The sequence below is a fragment of the Mangifera indica genome, chromosome 4 (assembly GCF_011075055.1).
Source record: "Mangifera indica cultivar Alphonso chromosome 4, CATAS_Mindica_2.1, whole genome shotgun sequence".
In the NCBI taxonomy this organism is placed as follows: Eukaryota; Viridiplantae; Streptophyta; class Magnoliopsida; order Sapindales; family Anacardiaceae; genus Mangifera; species Mangifera indica.
In genome coordinates this window covers 20,271,513-20,289,751 of record NC_058140.1, presented here as the reverse complement: position 1 = coordinate 20,289,751, position 18,239 = coordinate 20,271,513, and the positions used below count along the sequence as shown (strand labels likewise).

The 18,239-nt window shown below is 33.1% G+C and overlaps 3 protein-coding genes across 3 annotated transcripts; 2 read left to right on the top strand and 1 right to left on the bottom strand.

The window, feature by feature from the left end:
• Positions 1-915: 915 nt before the first annotated feature.
• On the bottom strand, positions 916-3,836 carry LOC123213440. Its single transcript, XM_044632876.1, is given in 5 exon segments — positions 916-1,444; positions 1,606-1,723; positions 2,728-2,968; positions 3,088-3,136; positions 3,139-3,836. Coding segments are annotated over 5 exon segments (1,017 nt in total). The 5' UTR covers positions 3,656-3,836; the 3' UTR covers positions 916-1,352.
• A 2,190-nt stretch (positions 3,837-6,026) lies between these two features.
• On the top strand, positions 6,027-7,362 carry LOC123214375. Its single transcript, XM_044634115.1, has 3 exons — positions 6,027-6,405; positions 6,737-6,966; positions 7,037-7,362. Exons 1-3 carry the CDS (start codon positions 6,027-6,029, stop codon positions 7,247-7,249), a joined length of 822 nt encoding a protein of 273 aa, XP_044490050.1. The 3' UTR covers positions 7,250-7,362.
• A 5,667-nt stretch (positions 7,363-13,029) lies between these two features.
• LOC123213214 lies at positions 13,030-14,189 on the top strand. The gene has a single exon (XM_044632602.1). The coding sequence runs from the start codon at positions 13,047-13,049 to the stop codon at positions 13,938-13,940; it is 894 nt and encodes a 297-aa protein (XP_044488537.1). The 5' UTR covers positions 13,030-13,046; the 3' UTR covers positions 13,941-14,189.
• The last annotated feature ends 4,050 nt before the right edge of the window (positions 14,190-18,239 follow it).

The following is an 18,239-nucleotide window of genomic DNA, read 5'->3' as shown; positions in this document are numbered from 1 at the left end:
TGGGTGGTTAAAAAATTATTAGGCAGCAAAGATAACTAATTAGATCCTCCTAATTGCAGTGTAATATTGTTTTTTTTAACTTCCGTATATTTAAAATAAACATTATTTAAGGTATCAATTAAGATGTATTATTATATAATTAAATTTTTTTATAATTAATTTAAAATTATTTGATCATATAATAATATAATTATCAGTATCTAAATTATGATGCATACAATTTTATTATTATTATTTTTATAATAGATATCTAAAATGTTTTGTATCAATAAATTAGTGAAGATAAAGACTAGATTTGTTCCAATCTGAACACAAACAAGACTCAATACGAAATCTCTTTGAATATAAAATAATTAATCTGAAATCAATTTAAAATTAATAAGTCGAGACTTAAATGCAATTAAAAAATTTATTAAATTTTAGTTTCTATTCAAACTACCCTAAATTGGAAGGGATCTCAAACCTCAGATAAATTGGACCAAAAAAAACAAGACCCTTTAGGCTTCGGCCTCCATTCTCAAATAACTAAATTTGTTAATTAATTTTTTAGAAATACATATAAATTGTATCACTATCTAAATTTTCTCTTATTCCAATTTGGTTTTTAGTGGGAATACAAATATTTTTAGAATCTTTCTTTATAGATTCCATTTTTATGCTTTCTTATTCCATTTCTTTTCTTTTCTTTCCAAATTTTTCTTCTGTTTTCATTCGAAATACCAATTTTATTTTACATTTTTTATGTCGTCTGCTCCAACGGAAGAATTCGCGGTCATTCCCCAAAGTTGGTGGGAATGACAAGTAATTCTTTTAGTTTCAGGGGCTATTTAGCAAAAGCCTTTTTTATTTTAGCAATAAAAACTGGCACCCACGTGCTTTGCATACGTAACTGCCGGGGATTGAAAGAAGCCGTAGTTCCACAAAGATCATGGGCAAAACAGTAAATACCAAAATCGGCTAAATGGAGTCTCTTCTTTCATGGACAAAGTGAAGAGCATCATAAAATACAACATCATGGCACCATTCTGGCTTGGACCAAATAGCACCAGAGACCACCAATACAAGCAACAACAAAAAGAGCTCAACAAAAACAAGAGAAGCCGGCAGAAACACTACAAAAACATTACAGGGTTTGCTCAAGTGCAGGCACGGAACCTGCTAGTTAAGAGTCAAAGATGACCAACTCTAAAAAAATGTTAACAAAAAATTGATTTCTATGTAATCAAGTTCTTCTCCTTGTGATCCCAGAAAGGAATCAGGAGAAGAACTAAACTGCATGCCTTCGAGAGGAGAAAAAAGAATATAATTACTTCTACCCAAACTCTACGCCACAAAACTGCAGACTATTGTCCTCAAAGTACCAGAGCAACCTTCTCATTGGAGACAAGTGAACACGGATGTGCGACTAATGGCTCATAATGATCAGCCCCGGCACCACACCAGCCTGTGTGTGCAAGGAAATTCCTATCAGTTGCTTGTAGAGAAAATAAAGCTGGAAATATCAACAATAACTAAGTGATCCAAATGGGAGGCACAGTGCATAAATGAACAGAAGTAAGTACAAAGCACTAACAGCCCCACTTCAAAATCAAAAACTGTCGTTACCTGTTCCTTTCATAAATAGGAAAAACGGAGGTTCACAAATTTCACTTCTTGGTCGGTGTGGAAGGAAGAAGACACAATTTTCTTCATCAACCATTGCATCGGATCCATGTGCTTGCACCTGCAGATAACACAAAAACAGAAGACATAGTTAAAAAAAATTCAAACCCCAGGATTAAAGAAATTTTTTCTTGTAATAGAACTGAGTACATTTCCATAGACAAAAAAAAGCATGCCCAAGATAAGAGAGGGCTTCCCCATAACATGGTGCTGCCATGAGCAAAACCACTAAATATAATTCTTTTCTGCTTAAGTCACTATGCCCATCTTTCACAAAACACTCTCTGTCCATTAACTCCGTAAGAACAAACTCTGACATGATTACACCAACAGTGTCACCAAGAAACAAATTATATTTGATCAATAGAAGGAACACAAAAGGAGGACAGAGACATGATGTTTTCACTGGAGCACATAATCCAAGTCATGACATATTAAAAGTACATGACACTTCACTTTGTTCACGTAAGTGCAGTTGGCGACACCATTTGTTAAACATTCTCTTCATAGCATAAATGCAAGCATCCTAAAATTGATCAAATTATATCATGGTCAGAGTTCATGTGCCATTACTGTGTATAACTTGGTTAAAAATACCCATCCATCTTGGTGAAAAATGAGAAATCACAGCGACAGACACTAAACATGAAGTAAAAACAGAAATAAAACCCCAAGATTTAACAAAACTAGTGGAATATTATAACTTTCAAAGTGAAAATCTAGGTTTGAATTTTTGTCATGCTTGTAAAACCTTAACTTGTTTGATACAATAGTTGTGAATCTGATCATTGTATCTCGAATTTTTCTATCCAACAAATATAGACGGTTTGATCATTTAAAAAAAAAAAAAAGAAATATGATTATGACCCATATCTCCAAGAAATCAATCATAGATATGATTGCACGTATAGACTCTGTATAACATTTCAGCACCATAGAAACTTCAAAACTACATAATCAAATCGACTACCCAGCACAGTTGAAACCAAATTTGATAAACCAACTACGTATTTCTGCAATATGCACCAACTTCAACAAAACAAAAAAAAATCACAAATTGCTAACCACATATATCTCTCTCTTGAACTCTGTTGCAAGGCACTCGATTGCAATATCATCTCCAAAAGCAGCGGCATGACCTTCCCTGTTCTCATCTACAGATAATAAACCGTCCTCAGTATACTGCAAAGTGATGATATCATATTCATCATCAGGTGAACCAGAGATCAACATGTACTTAGCCCAACTCGGCACATCATTCACAGGAATACATTTCTCTTTGTATATAGATTCCGCGGCCATCTCTCTTCAGTAAGAAATGCAAATAATAAAACATTAATGAAGACATAACTGTATAGCGATCTGAATCAAAATTCTGAATGAAATGCATTTTTAGTTTTAAAAAGAGAGGAAAAAAAAAAATACCTTTGCATGCCGAGCTGAACGAGCTCGTCGATAGCGGAGTCCAACCGACCCGATCTTCTTTCTTGGCCAACATTTTGACCTCTTGGACAACGTGGATCCCCCAACCGTTTTTCAGATCCGGCGAGTACATATGCTTAATCGCATCGTTTATAGCGTCTCTATCCTCTTCACCCACCGATCCAAGATCCTCCATAAAGCTCCTCACCGTCCGCCTTCGCAGTTCTCGCGCGTCCACTTCACGCGCCATCGCCTTTTGCGATGCCGTGAAGAGGCAGTTCCCGTCCGCCGACACCTCTCCTCCGTGAGACAACTTGAAAACTATTGAACGGGACTGGTCCTCCGGATGCTTCCAGAGGACTCCCTTCGCATGGAGTCTTTGCAAATGCCGTTTCTGTTGCTCCTCTAGACCGCTCACATCCTCCCACGTGTCATCGGGTGTAGCGGTTACGACTGCGTTCGACTGGTCAACGAGATCGACGGACGGCTTCGGGTCTCGCCAATGCACGGTCGGAGAAGCCGTTTGAAACGTTTCCGCAACAGTTGTCGAATCGCATAAAAGCTTACCCATTTGAATTTCTACTTTCTCTCTCAACAGTTTCGATGATATATTTATTTTAAAATCCTTCCAAAATGATCCTCGTAGAATTTCTTTCTCTTCTCTTCTTGAATCCAAAGAGAGTTACAGAGAGAAGAAGAGAGAGAAAATACTGAAAGAAAGGGAGAGAGATTAGGGTTAACGGATAAATGTACGACGCGGGAGAGTTACAATTACACGTGTCGGCATCCTGGGCTATATAGCACACTCTAGAATTCTTATCTGCGTGTGTCTGACTGAGTGATAGATGCTAACATACGCAAGTGGACCACAATAAGCAAACTTACGCCAATTATTATTGTTATTCACCACAAGGGGCGTTCGTTGTTAGTTGGCATGCGTTGGCGTTATGGTAGGTGAGTAATGATCTGTGATAGATCCAATGAAATCCTGACACGTCAGATAATGAGGACCGTTTTTGAGATATCAATGAAACTCTGTTGTACCACCTGTATGAATAGAACCGATGAAGTTTGACCGAACCAAGCGTGCGGCTTCTCGGCCGGCGCAAGGTAACGGTACAAAAATGACGTGGCCTGATTTAATTTTGTAACGGCCAAAAACTTATCCAATTAGTTAACTAGTCTTACAACGGCTCTATTAGTTGCTGCTATTTACGTTGGTTATGGTTATCCTCTGTCTTAATATTTTCGTATAAATTAAGGTTCAAAATTTTACGTAGAATATAAAACACTATTTAAAATTATTTACTAAAAATAAAGAATTTATAGACTAAATTAGAAAAAAAATCTCTATACTATAAAAATAAAAAAATTAATTAAAATAACACATTAAAATCATTAATCATTTTTTGTTTTGATCCAATAAAATGATTGAAGTGTCACAAACGTACACAATCTTATATGTTTTAATTCATAATTCATATAAATTATTGAATGTCTCTCATCAGCATATTTGTCACTATCAAAAATTTCTCGTTTGATTGTAGTTGATGGACGTCAATAACATCCTTATTCAAGTTCGAATGGTCCATAATAACATTTTAGAATTTAATATTTTTGTATTATAATAAAAAATAAAATGTGCATTAGATTAAATTATCTATGTCTAATTTTAATTGTTAAGATAATATTTTATTATATGAAATGATATATATTATTTAATTATCAAATTAAATATTTAAAACTAAATACCCGTAACATTGTTGAGACATATTAATGGCCCATGAGGCAGTATTTTTGGTTGGAATTTTAATGGAAATTTTGATTGCATCTGGAAAACAAATAAATAAAATAATAGAGATGTGATTATGAGATGAAAAGGTGCAACCGTAATTTTGTTTCTATCTGATGTAATGTGTCGTTATATTTTGTCTCTACCCCACCCCAGTCCAACATGAATCAACATTTTAATCATATAATAATTTAACATTATTATTATTATTATTTCCAGGGACATTGAGAAGGATATGTATTATTTATTGGTATTGCTATACTCGTTCTTTGCTTCTTCTTTATTATCTGGGTCTAACATTTGAAACTCCTGACAAATTGACCACTATCATGTCATATGGCTTAACAGACAACAAAATGGAATTAGAAAAAGAAATTAAACCTTGAAATTGACCTTTTTATCTGGTTCATTTTTATTTTAGAAGATTTTGAGTTTCAACCGCTTTGAATAATATCTGCCCCTATTCCAAACAATGGAATTGCATATTCTAAAATGGGCTTGATTCTGGATGAGTAGACCTAAGCTTTCAATGGGCTTTCATTTTGGACAAGTGTATGCCTGATCTTTTTATTTTGCAAAAATGGGCTTTGATTTTGGATCTGTAGGCCTCGTTTTGGTAAGTATTGTATGGTGACGAATGATGATGATCATTTTACTTTCTCTAATGAGTAATGCAATTTATAAACTATTTTTAATGTCTTGGTGATGTGTCTCTATTTAATTATATATTATTTTAATTTAAATTTAAAATTATTTAATTATATAACATCATAGGGAATTTGTTTAGATAGAGTTCAATGCTTCGACCCTAAATTTATTTATATTAGATTAAAAGAAAACTTTAAATAATATAATAATATGCACCGATGACCTCAAATGGGCACATGAGAGAACAGACGTACTTGCCACATGTTAAACTGTAGCTTCGCCACGTGGAGTTACCACCATTTGTCAAACACAAGTTGTCACACAAACACGTTCTTCAACATCAGAAAAAGGTTTCTATCTTACACAGATATCCACTGGCATATTTCTTTTTAAATGCAATCTTCTTCCCGTTTCCCTCTCTATTCGGATACTGGCTTTAATTCGCATTCCACAGAAATTGTCTTTAATTTCTCTCTGATCTCTTTCATTCTCTTAATCATCCATGTCCGGTGTATCTCTTGCTGTAGCGCCTCAAGATGAGGTTGACAGAGCCACAGGTGCTGACCAAAGAACTCTGATAAATCACCCGCAGCAGCAGTCAAGAGCAGTGGGGACTGTGTTGGGGTCATTGCGAGTAACTGAGCTTCAACTAGTGGCCTTCATTATGGTTTTCTCAGCCAGTGGCCTCGTCCCACTTCTAGATTTAGTCTTCCCCGCCTTTACATCAGCTCATCTACTGGCACTTTCACGTTTTGTCTTCCCCTCTCATGGCAAGTCTTCCTCGAGCTCGCTGGAGATCTTCCAAGGGAGCAAACTGTTCAGGTTTTATGTTGTTGTAGGAACCACGGTCGGGCTGTTCTTGCCACTGGCTTACATGTTAGGAGGTGTCGAAAATATATATTAGATCTACAAATATAAATATTAAAATTCATATTATACAAAACCAATTAGTTTGTGTTAAAATTCAATCCATACACTTATATATCACTATTCTATTTATTAAATGTGAGACTCTCTTTATTTATTCTTTATTTGAGTCTCCAACACCTCCGCAACCTAGAGTGTTAAAAATGTCTTTTGGCTGGGTGTATTGTCATTTGTATCAAAAAATACTTAGGTGGTTAAACCCACCGTTTGGCTTGTACTCTGATATATATTGGGTCTACAAGTGTAAAGATTGAAATCTATATTACACAAAATCAATTGGCTTATGTGGATTCGCCGGAGGGGATGATGAAGCAGTTCGCTCAGCCACACCTCACTTGTTCTTGCTCTCGTTTCAAATACTAACTGAGAACATCATCTGCGGGTTATCGTTATTTTCAGCACCAGTGAGGGCACTGGTTCCATTGCTTTATACTGTCAGGCGACTCTTTCTGATCATTGACGGGATATCTGGTGTTTGGTTCAGCAGAACTCTGCCCGTCACTGCGGAACCAAAGGTAATTTCCGAAACTTTCTGTTCATGATATATATGAAATTTATGTGCTTATCGAAATTGTTGTGATTCAGGACATGGCCTGGTTTTGGTTTCGGAGGGCTCTTGCTGTTGCCAATCTAGTGTATTTCTCAGCTAATCTCTTCTGCTTCCTGATTCCAAGGTTCCTTCCTCTGGCTTTTGAGAAGTACTTCAGGAAGAGAGAAGAGATTCAGGGAAAGTATGCAGAGGATAAACGTTCAACCTCTGCAAACAAATCTCAACCAACAGATAAAAAAACTGACTGATTCTGTTCCTTTAAATGGCGTTTTCATTTCTGCTCATAAAAAAATCCTTGTTTCAGACGAAGATATTGGTTTCTTTGTAATGTAAAAGCAGTAGATTTTCCCTTTGATTTCTTAAGTTCCATTAATCATAAAAGTTGACATTGCCACTAATTATGAAAGATGATGAACAAGAAAAGCTAATTACCAAAGTCTCATCATTGGTTTATGCTTTCAGTAATTAATTTACCACCACCAATATTACCATGTGTTTGATCATTCCAGGTATACTTTATGACAATACTGTTCATTCCTTCGAATCGAACCTATCCTTAATTCAAGCAACAGAACAGAACCCACAAAATATGCTGAAAATTTTGTTGAGAACCAGAACAAAACAGCGTATCCCTTTGATTGGAATCTTGTTTGATTATTATCTGGGTTGGTCAACTACAGGGTCGTCGATGTCTACTTTACATCTTTTTGTCAACGAATACTCTTCTATTCTGTGATTGCTCAGAATGAAGTACATTTATAGAGCCCCGGAATCTTTCATGGTCCTGAAATCCAGTGGTCGGCAGACAAAAAGATTGTGACTGGTTGTGGCCTCCCAGACAAGGATAATGAAGAGGGCACGAAGTCGTTTTTAGTGTAATTAATTAATATGCTATTAGAAGGCCGACTATGTCCCGCTCGTGTTTCAAAATCTATTATTTTCCCTTGTTCAAGGGTTTCCTCGACAAATCCAAAGACCCCCCACATATTTTTCTCTGTTTTTGCCACCCCAAGGTTTTGAAATATTGTCGATACACACCTTAATCTCTTATTCTCATTGTTGTTACATTTTTGATGTCATCCCCTCTATCTCCAACCACCACTCTGCCAAAGGTTGAGCCATCATCAAGCCTAATATCAATCTTTGACGAGTTTACTCTTTCCTAACGACCTTTAGACACGATTTTTCTTCTCTTTTGCGTTGCCATCAAGAGCCTCCTTCTTAGTTTCTTGTCACTATCATCCACTGAGATCAAGTAAGTCCAATTAAAATTGAGCAAGATCTCTCACTAAATTTCAACCCCATTTTATATTGACAGAAGTCACCATTGAAGGCAGAAGAACATTGGCAACTCGGTTTCAGAGGAGGAGAATGTCAGTGATGATAAAAAATTAAAACTAAAAAAGGGTGAAATTATGATTTTTTAAAAGGCAAGGGGGATGTATATGAGAAAATATAAGAGTTGAAATTCCAGAATTAGAAAGGGGGAAGAAAATCAATTTGTAAACCTAAAAAATATAAGTCTAGAAGGTAAAAATATAATTTTTTAACTTAAAAATAATTTTAAAATATGAGTTTAAATAAAATTTTTAAATAGTAATTTTACCTTTGATAATACTAATAAAATTTTAACCAAAAAAAAGATATTTAAAGTTTTCAAACTTAACATGTGAAATATCAATTTGCATCAAACCTGGATGGGCAAGGGTGATTTGGCCGTACCAAAAGCTACATTGGACCTTCCGAGCAACAAAAATCCTCCTAAATGTCGCATCATGTTCCCTGTTTCACTTCACTCTCTGGCCACTAGTTAATTAATTATGAGTAAATAAATTTCCTACCCAATACTTGGGGAAACTAATGCCACCCCTTAAATTTCTAAAACATAAATAAAATTTAACTCCATGGAGATGGGTCATGGAAATAATTATATTACATGTAACTATTTTATTTTTTTTATATAATCATTTGTAATAATTAGGGAATTAGCTGAATCCAATGATCAAAATCCAAAAAAAAAAATGTGATTTTACAATTTTCAATCAAATCCCACTTAAAAAAAAGCTACAAACTAATTATCAGATCCATAAAAATCGTAATAAAAATATATAATATGATGAAATTATCTCTTTCTTGGTATAATTCATGCCATAAGACACCTCTTCAAGTCCGATTCTATAGGAGACTTAATGGAAAAGATGTGAGGCAATTTCTTTTTAAAAGAAATTATCGTTCGTTTTTAATTTTAATGGAGTTTGATCTTAGACATGTGTTTGTAGTTTAGACATTTATATTGTGAAAACTGTTATTTTGCCAAACTTGGGGCGGGAGTTTCAAATTACCAATCACAAGTGGGGTTTTAAGAATTCCTGTGACCAAACAAACAGTTAATTTTATAGCATGATTTTGTTTTGTTTAGAGTGGGAAACACACATTGGGCCGTATGATGTATCAAAACTTTAACTGACACTAAAGTAAACCAAAAAAATAAATTAAAAAAAAACTTATCAAACTAAATTATTTTATCTGTTTTCTTTCTTTCGGGGACAATTTAATGGCGGCTTATTATTTTTAATTTTGGTTATTTTTGTACAATGATGTGAGTATAATTTATCTATAATATTTTATGTATTAATAATAAATATAAACGTAATTAATAGATTTTTATTAAGATAAATTAATATTTAATTATATAATATTATATTAATTTTTATAATTATAATTATATATTTTATTTATGAATATATTATTACTAGAATGAGTAATGTTGTATGTATAAATAAATTATAAAAATTTATTATTTGATTTTAAAATATGAAAAAAATTAAATAATCACGTTACTTTATTATAAATTATCACCTTAGTTTATATTTATAAGTTAATAGAATTTGATTGTATCATATATATTCATTAATTTATTGTAAAGTACAGTTATCTCTAATAACAAGTTAAGTTAATTATATGAAATAAAATTTTTATATATTTTTTTAATTTCAAACACTTAAAATAAATTCTAAAAGGGTTTACAGAAATATTATAATATTACAATATATTTTAAATTGTATAGGTATTTTTAAAATATAATTATACTTAAAAAATATATTTATAGATTAATAGAGATTTGTTACGAGGAATAATCTAATAATCGGGGGTCAATGGGGTTGAAGTTCTCTTTTCGGTTTAGTTGTCCGCTTATTTTTCGAGAGTTAAGGGTTTGTATTGTCCTTTGAATTTTTATATAAATATGTAATTATATCTTTTAAATATTATAACCCTAAAAAATAATATAAAATCTATTATGTCTGTTCACTTTTAAACATCATTAGCCAAATAACCCAACTATGCCTTCAATTTGTTTATGTGATAAGGGTTTGCAATATTCTTTTAGCTTGACTCGTTTCTTCCAAAAAAAAAAAAACTTCAAAGGCGCCAACCAACAAATAAACCCAACCAAATAAAATCTTCGTAAATTATATAATGTTTGATGTGGTTTAGCATTAAAAACAAAAAAACAAAAACGAATCGAATGTGGTTTTGTTTTGGCCAAAGAACTATTTCCCACCCAAGGTATGTTGCAATTTCAAGTTTCTACTCTTTAACTATGGAAACACCAAACACCCACTCATGGCTGATTAAATTTAACAGAACCCTAACGCCTTAAAATTTGATCACTTTTTACCCCCTTAAACTTTAAAAATTAAAATTTTCCCCCAGCCTAAGTTTTAAAAAATAGTAGTTTCACCCTAGGGTTTCGTTTTGAAATCTCCAGTGGCATTACCGATGGCCTCTCCCTCTTGAAGCATCATCTCCTTTTGGCGATCTCTTTCTTCCCATTTGGATGTCTGATTGACATCCAAAAGGCCTTGGGAGATGAAGAACTTCGTCGGAGAAGACGAAGACGAAGTCGTCGTCTTCGTCTAGAAAGACAGTTGTCTTCCCAAAAGAATACCTCTGGGAAGACAATCGTCTTCCCAAACGAAGAACTTCGTCTTCCCTGACGAAGAACTTCGTCTTCCCTGACAAAGTTCTTCGTCTCTCAAGGCTTTTTGGATGCTGATCAAATGTCCAAATGGGAGGAAAGAGATAGTTAGTAGGAGAGGATGTTTCGGGAGTGAGAGACCATCGGTAATGAAGCAGAACTTAAGCTGAAACCCTAAGGTGAAACTGCCATTTTTTAAACTTAAGCTGGGGAAAAATTTTAGTTTTTAAAGTTTATGGGGGGTAAAAATAGATTCTATTTTAATTTATTTTTTAATATTATAAAAAAATAACGATTTTACCTTTATTACCGTTAATTTTAATTACTCATGGGTAGGTGTTTGGTATTTCTATAGTTAAAGGATAAAAATTTGAGATTACAACATACCTTGGGGGGAAAAATAGTTTGGCCTTTTGTTTTTTATACTCTTAGGAAATTTCCAATGGGACATGAGAAAGAGCTGCTGCTGGGTAAGCGATGAGATAAGATAGACACATAGTCAAAAAACACAAACAAGTGTAAAACGCAAAAAACGAATCAAATTAATAATAAAAACGGCAACAAGTCTCTTGGTTAAAAAAAAACAAAATACAGTTTGAAAAAAGTAAACAAATTTTTTTTTAAATTTTTTTACTTTGACGGACCAATCAAATTATCGTGCTCTCACCACCACCGTATAAAATTTTCGTACTTGCTTTTTGGTCGGTAGTCTTTATCGACATTTGCTTATTTAATTACGAATTTACCCCTAATTATTTTCAAAATAGATTTCAAACTCTGTACTACTTGATGCTAAAAAGGTAAATTCACTACCTCTACCGAGTTTCACGCCAGTGCCGAACTTCGGCTGTCGAATTTCCACGCGCCGAATTCATTGCCTAGGTTCAGCATTCGATGGTATCACGTAGGGATGTGATATAAATTTAGATTGCAATGTAATCCGCAAGATCTGGCATAATTAAAAGAATTAAATTAGCTTCTTTAAGTCATTTTTTTAATTCATAAATTTTATTATAATTATTTATACGAAGTTCTTCTTGGCTTTACATATATATTAGTGATCAAACCCTTCTTTAAATCGACATTGATTTAGAACTTATTTTTCAAAGTGTATTTAATTTATATTTATTGGTTTTATTAAACTTATCTATAAATTATTTTATTTTATTTAATTAATTATTTTTATTTAACTTAAAAATATAACTATGATTAAAAGAAATTTATATAAAAAATGACAATGGGTGAAGAGTTGAATTTCACTTTTCCCCATCCCATTTCTCTTACATGAAATCATTCCCCACCCTTTTTTTGTCATGGGAACAAGAAAAATTCCTATACTCATTTTGTTGTTAGTAATAATACGAGATTTAGATCTTAGTTTTTTGTAATGTCATTGATGAGAGAAAAAGATGATCAATAATAATTAAAAATATATTATAACTAAAAAAAAAGTTAGAGGAGAGAAAGAACGTCATTATCATTTTTGTTTCTAATCAACAACAACTATTATGAAAACCCAAAAGATAATATAAGTTTTTTAAAATTTTGGTCAGATAACTTATTATTAGTTTTTAAATTTAGAGGATAAAATTGTAATAAATTTTTAATTTTTAAAATAAATTTTTTAATTAAATAATAATTTTACCTCTAATAATAATAAAAAAATTTAATAAAATAAATAAAATTTTAAAATTTTAATAATTAATAAATAAAAAATTGCGCTTACACTGAACCTGAGGTGAAAAATAGTGATTTGGCCTATTTTGCTCAACTTCAAACGGTTTCTTGATTAAGGATGGTACTCATAACCGTGTTTTACACGCGCTAAACAGGAGACGTACAAATATTAACCTCAAAAAACAAGGAACGGTAACTTCTCCCTCTGTCCGACGTACTCAGCCTTCCCTGCCTTGTTGAATAAGGAAATTAAAATATTCGTTTATAATTATTATTACATAAATAAATAAAAACTATTTATCATGTCACCAAATAATTCTAACTTTTTATTTTCTTTAATAAATAAATAATAAGAAAAGGATAAAGATAAAACAAGGCAAAGTACAATAATGAACCCCATAACCATTTCAGCTCGAAGAAAAGAAGCAAGAAGAAAAAGAAGCATGAAGATAAAGAACAAAGGTAAAGTATACCCATCTCCCTCTCCTCCTTCTTCCTCTTCAGACGGGGACTATCTTTCTTTGCTGAAGCTTCTACCTGCGGCCATTATTGCTCTTGTATCTGTCCTCCCTCTCGAGGACCGTGATGTTTTGGCTTATCTTATAACCAGGTCAATCAAAACAACAACTGCAACAACTTTGTCTTCATCGATCACCCAGAGGAAGTCGTCGAAGAGGACTGCCGCTGCAAATGGTAGCAGCAGCAACAACAACGGCAACGGAAACGCTCTTACTACTCATAAGCCTCCTATGTTTGATTGCGATTGTTTTGACTGCTATACCAGTTACTGGTTCAGATGGGATTCTTCTCCGAACCGGGAGCTTATTCACCAAGCCATTGAAGCCTTTGAAGATCACTTGACCAACGGTGAAGCTCAGAAGTCTAAGAAAAATGGGAAAGCCAAGAGAAGAGACAAAACGGCACGCCGTTTTGGTTCCGAGAATAACAACCCGGGTAAACCCGAAAGCTCTGTTCTTAAAAAAGAACTTGAAGACTCCAAACAACCAACCGATAACGTTACTGTTGTTGCTGAGGAGGTCTTGTCAGACGACGACGTGTCACTCGTGAGTTCGCCCATAGAAGAGGTTGAGAAAAACGAGGTGATAGATTTCTCCGGTGGGTCCTTGCCAGCGGCGGACGAGACGACGACAGAGTTTGTACGAGCAACGGCGGCGGGAGGTAGCTGCTGCAGCAACCACAAGGGTTTGGCTAGAAAAGTGCTGCCGGACGTGTTAGGGTTATTCAATTCTCGTTTGTGGTCGCTTTGGAGTCCGAATGCTTAAGGTCAATAAAAATGAATTTTTTATTTTAAAAACACTTTCTTTTTTTAATTTCCGAGCCGAGAGCCCACAAAAAAAAAAATTATTAGCGGGAAAAACAAATTTGTTCTATTTTTGCGATGAAATGTTCCCTTTCCTTTTACTCTATATTGTTCCTTAATTTGGCTGGATTGTGAATTCGGTTGCAGGCAAGAAGTCACTTCAGAAAAATATGTTTATGAATGAATAAGAATAACTTTCTGGGTGATTAAATTTTTGCTTAGAATTTAAGTATGTGATTAGGTGAAGATAGTTTTTGTGAAGTGGGCCAATGGAATGTGAGATTTGATAGTTAGTGGAAAGATTAAAATTATGGGAATTATTGGGTAGTATGCTTTATTATGAACTGGGATTGTATTTAATATTAGTTTATTCTCTTCTCTTTATATAAATGTCAATTGATGCCATTTTCTATGATTCTTTTTTGCTGGAACCATCTTTCGAGTAATAATTTAATCTTTTTTAAAGGCTTGTTAGGTGCCCTTATGTTTCTTACATCTAGGATACTTAGGTTGGATCTTATCCTTAGAAATGCAGGGTACCCTAATGAAGAACAAATACCAGAGGTACAATTAAGCTTCTTGTTTAGGTTATCTTCTTTGAAGGAGACATTAGGTGTCAATTTGAAGTGGGTTTGATCCAGATTCAAGTTTGGATGGAATTATACCTAGTTTGAGTTCATTCAAATTGGTTTATAGTATCATTAGAAAGCTATCGATATGAAAACAATATTGTTAACGAGATTAACAGTAATCACCCAGTCCACCTCTAAGAGTAATTAGTGTTGTAAATTTTTAGATAGGCACTTGGGATGGGGAAGTGGGTATCCTTTTTCTATGTTGTTATGATAAGGGAAGATCCATTTTTTTAGGGACCCATATAAGGGATTGATATGATTTGTGTCTATTGAAGATGGTACCGGAGCAGCCAAGGGATTGTTTATTGGTTTGTAGATATGGTCTTTTTGTGACAGAAGAATCAATGGGAATTGAAAAAGAACAAGAAGCAAAAAATTAAGAGTTGGTTGTGTTGATAATGGCAGTCTGAAATAGTGGAGTGTGGACAGCGCCAAGCAAAGAGTTAATGAGAGTTAAAAAGTTTGGCAAATGGCAGCTATAGACAGAAAAGAGTTGCTGCTGCTGAAGAAGGCTACTACTATAAACAAGCGAAACAAACGCAATAAATAAAATTCTTGTGGACTCTCCATTGTCTGCTTCCGTTTTGTTTGGTTCGAGAGTGACAAACCAATGAACATCAATTTGAGCAAAAAGCCCATCACTGTGTCATCACAACCTCTTCCATCACCTGGGATAGTGATTAGTGCTGCTGTGACACACACCGTCTTCATCTTCCTCAAATTGCTTCTCATTTTTTCATCCAATAGTATAATATTCTCCAACTTTAGTTTTTGACTTATCAATATGAATATTTAGTACCACCAAAATTGAAGATTTTGATAATTTGAATGGGTGTAGTAACATGTGTTATAATGTCATTAACCAAATTTATGGACACCCGATGAAACACCAAGTTAAGCTCTAACAAATAGAAGAGCGAGGCAAGTAGAAGTTTCTTAACCTCTTTTCATTTTTATCTTGTGTTCACGGGCAAAAAAGTAATTATATATGAAATGAAAATTAATTTTTGAATTTATATGTAAATTGTCACATATCAAAATGTAATATTTCTTTTTTTATCAAGACATATATATTTAATCATGTTAAATAATCTCTGTTATTTTTATGACTCTCTCCCATCCTCTGCTTATTATTATTATAATCACATCAATCACGTGAATTAATTATTGTTAAGGATTGGTATTAAATTAAGAAAATAATAAATAAAATATATTTGCTTTATCTGAAATAGATTGATTTGATGGACCAGACCATAGTTGAACTTGGGCCTTGTCCAAGACATCAGTTTAATTCAATTGAGTTTCAGTTTCAGCCACCACGGATTTGGACAATTCCGAACTACGGGTTAAACCTAAACAAGCATTATTATTTTTAGCTCCAGTTACATATGGAATAGTAACTTAGTTCATCAAGGGAAATAATAAAATTATATATATATAATTTAAAATATTTAATTATTTATTTAAATAATAATATATTATCTTATAATTATTTAATTTAAAATTAATAATAAAATAGTTTTTAATCACATAATATAAATTATTTAGCTACCTAATTAAATATTTAAAAGCATAATATTACCCTTACGAAAATGATGAACCCACAGGCCGCTGCTATCAATCCCTGAAGTAGGAGAACCACATATAATTCTCTATTAGAACCCACAAATGCCGCTGCTAATTGGCCCATTTTAGTTCATTGATGTTGATGTTACTGCTCTTTTTATGATGGTTGCAGAGAATTAGGCTAGATATTAAGGTTGGGATCTAAGTCGTTTAATTAAAGATTGAACTCAGAATGAAAAAAATTTAATTTTAAATTTGATATAAATTAGTTTATTTTAAACAATTCATTTATAAAAGTAAATCCAATCATTAACTCAAATAATTTAGACAAATGACAACCTTACTAGCTATGGTTTATTGACATTAATTAATTAATTCGATAGAATTGATGTTTCAACAATTCAGCTACTAGATTCATGAATGACTTCAAGATTTGATTAAGTTACAAAAACCAAACTCCAAAAACAAAAAACATAATTCATTTGACTCTCTAACATGACACATCATGATGGATTTAAATTTAAATTGAGCCCCAACCTCTTTTTATTTGAGCTCTATTAACTAATATGATTAGTTAAATTCCATGCAGATTAGTAAAATTGAAAAGATTCTTGCATGTGGTGTGTGACTTGCGATCTATTATGGAATTTCTGGAGCCAGCAATAATAAGTTTTATTTTTCTTGATTTTAAACTTTTCTCTCTATAAGCTACTGGTAGAAGAAAGCTTGAAGATATTCATCATGTATAATTCAAATATATGTATCGGAATGCGACAAAAAATTTGGACTTTGGACAGAGCCAACAGCTGTATCTAGGGAATTACCAAATAAATAAAGGGTGGATTTGACTTGAACCCGATTCGAATAAAAAAAGTTCAGTTCACATTGAACTTGCTTGAAGCTGCCTAAGGATGGAGAGCCGACAGGAAACTCAGCGTCCAACCCCCCAACACCTGATGATGTTGGATATTCATATTTTTCTATGATTGTTTGCTCAATGTTTGAGGCTGCAAATTCAATCTGGACTTATTATTTACTTTCCTTGTGTTCTGATTGCTGGTCACTTGAATCCACAGCCACAAGCAAAGCAGACGCTGGACAAATTTCTTAATATCTTGCCTGACTATACCGTTTGCAAGATATTCTACAGAGCCCCTATATCAAATTTGATAAGAAAACCTGAATTTAAATGGCAATGTGACAAAAGATCACCATACATTAATTGCATGCATGCATGCAGTGTTGATCATGACTTGTTGATGATAGAAAATGTGTCACGTGGCAGTGCACTTGCCTTGCTTTGAAGTGTCTCCTAGAGGGTCAGTTTCCCTCATGTTTGTGGCAGCCAACAGTCCAACAGTTTCGTATTCTAGTTTCATATTGGCTACCGAATTGAGGTTTGGCACGATATCATGAATCAATCCGACCTTACTTTTTAGGTTTGTCTAAAACTTGATAACCCAAGTTTGATCATTTTTTGAACCCAACTGACTTTTAAGAAAATTGTAAATCAAAACTGAATTAATTGAGAGATTAATCGGATTGTAAATTAATCATTTTTTAACTGAAGGTCTATAAGAACGGTCATTAGTTATAGCTTCAAACTTTTCATTTTCTTCAATTCATTCAAGTGGTGGACCATCAGTAGAATATGTATGGTTGTCCTTTATTGAACTAACAATCGTAAAAAATGAAATAAAATATGTTTTTCACAATATTTAAATTTAATTCAATTCGGTTAATCAGTTTACAAATATTATCATATTGATAATCAAACTAGTTTTTTAGTTATTTTGTTTTCTAATTTGGTTATTAGTTTGGATATTTAGACTATTTACGGATTTATTTAATACTTTTATTACTGTTTACTTTTTCAAGAATATATTATTTAATAATAATGATTCTATAGCAAGGATGTGGTAAAGATGGTTTAATTCATTTATGTCAAAGTTTATTTTATCTGTATCAATCAAGAGTAATTCGTGTATGGTTTAATTCATTTATGTCAAAGTTTATTTTAAAAAAGTGTATCAATCAAGATAATTATCGAAGTGATTGAA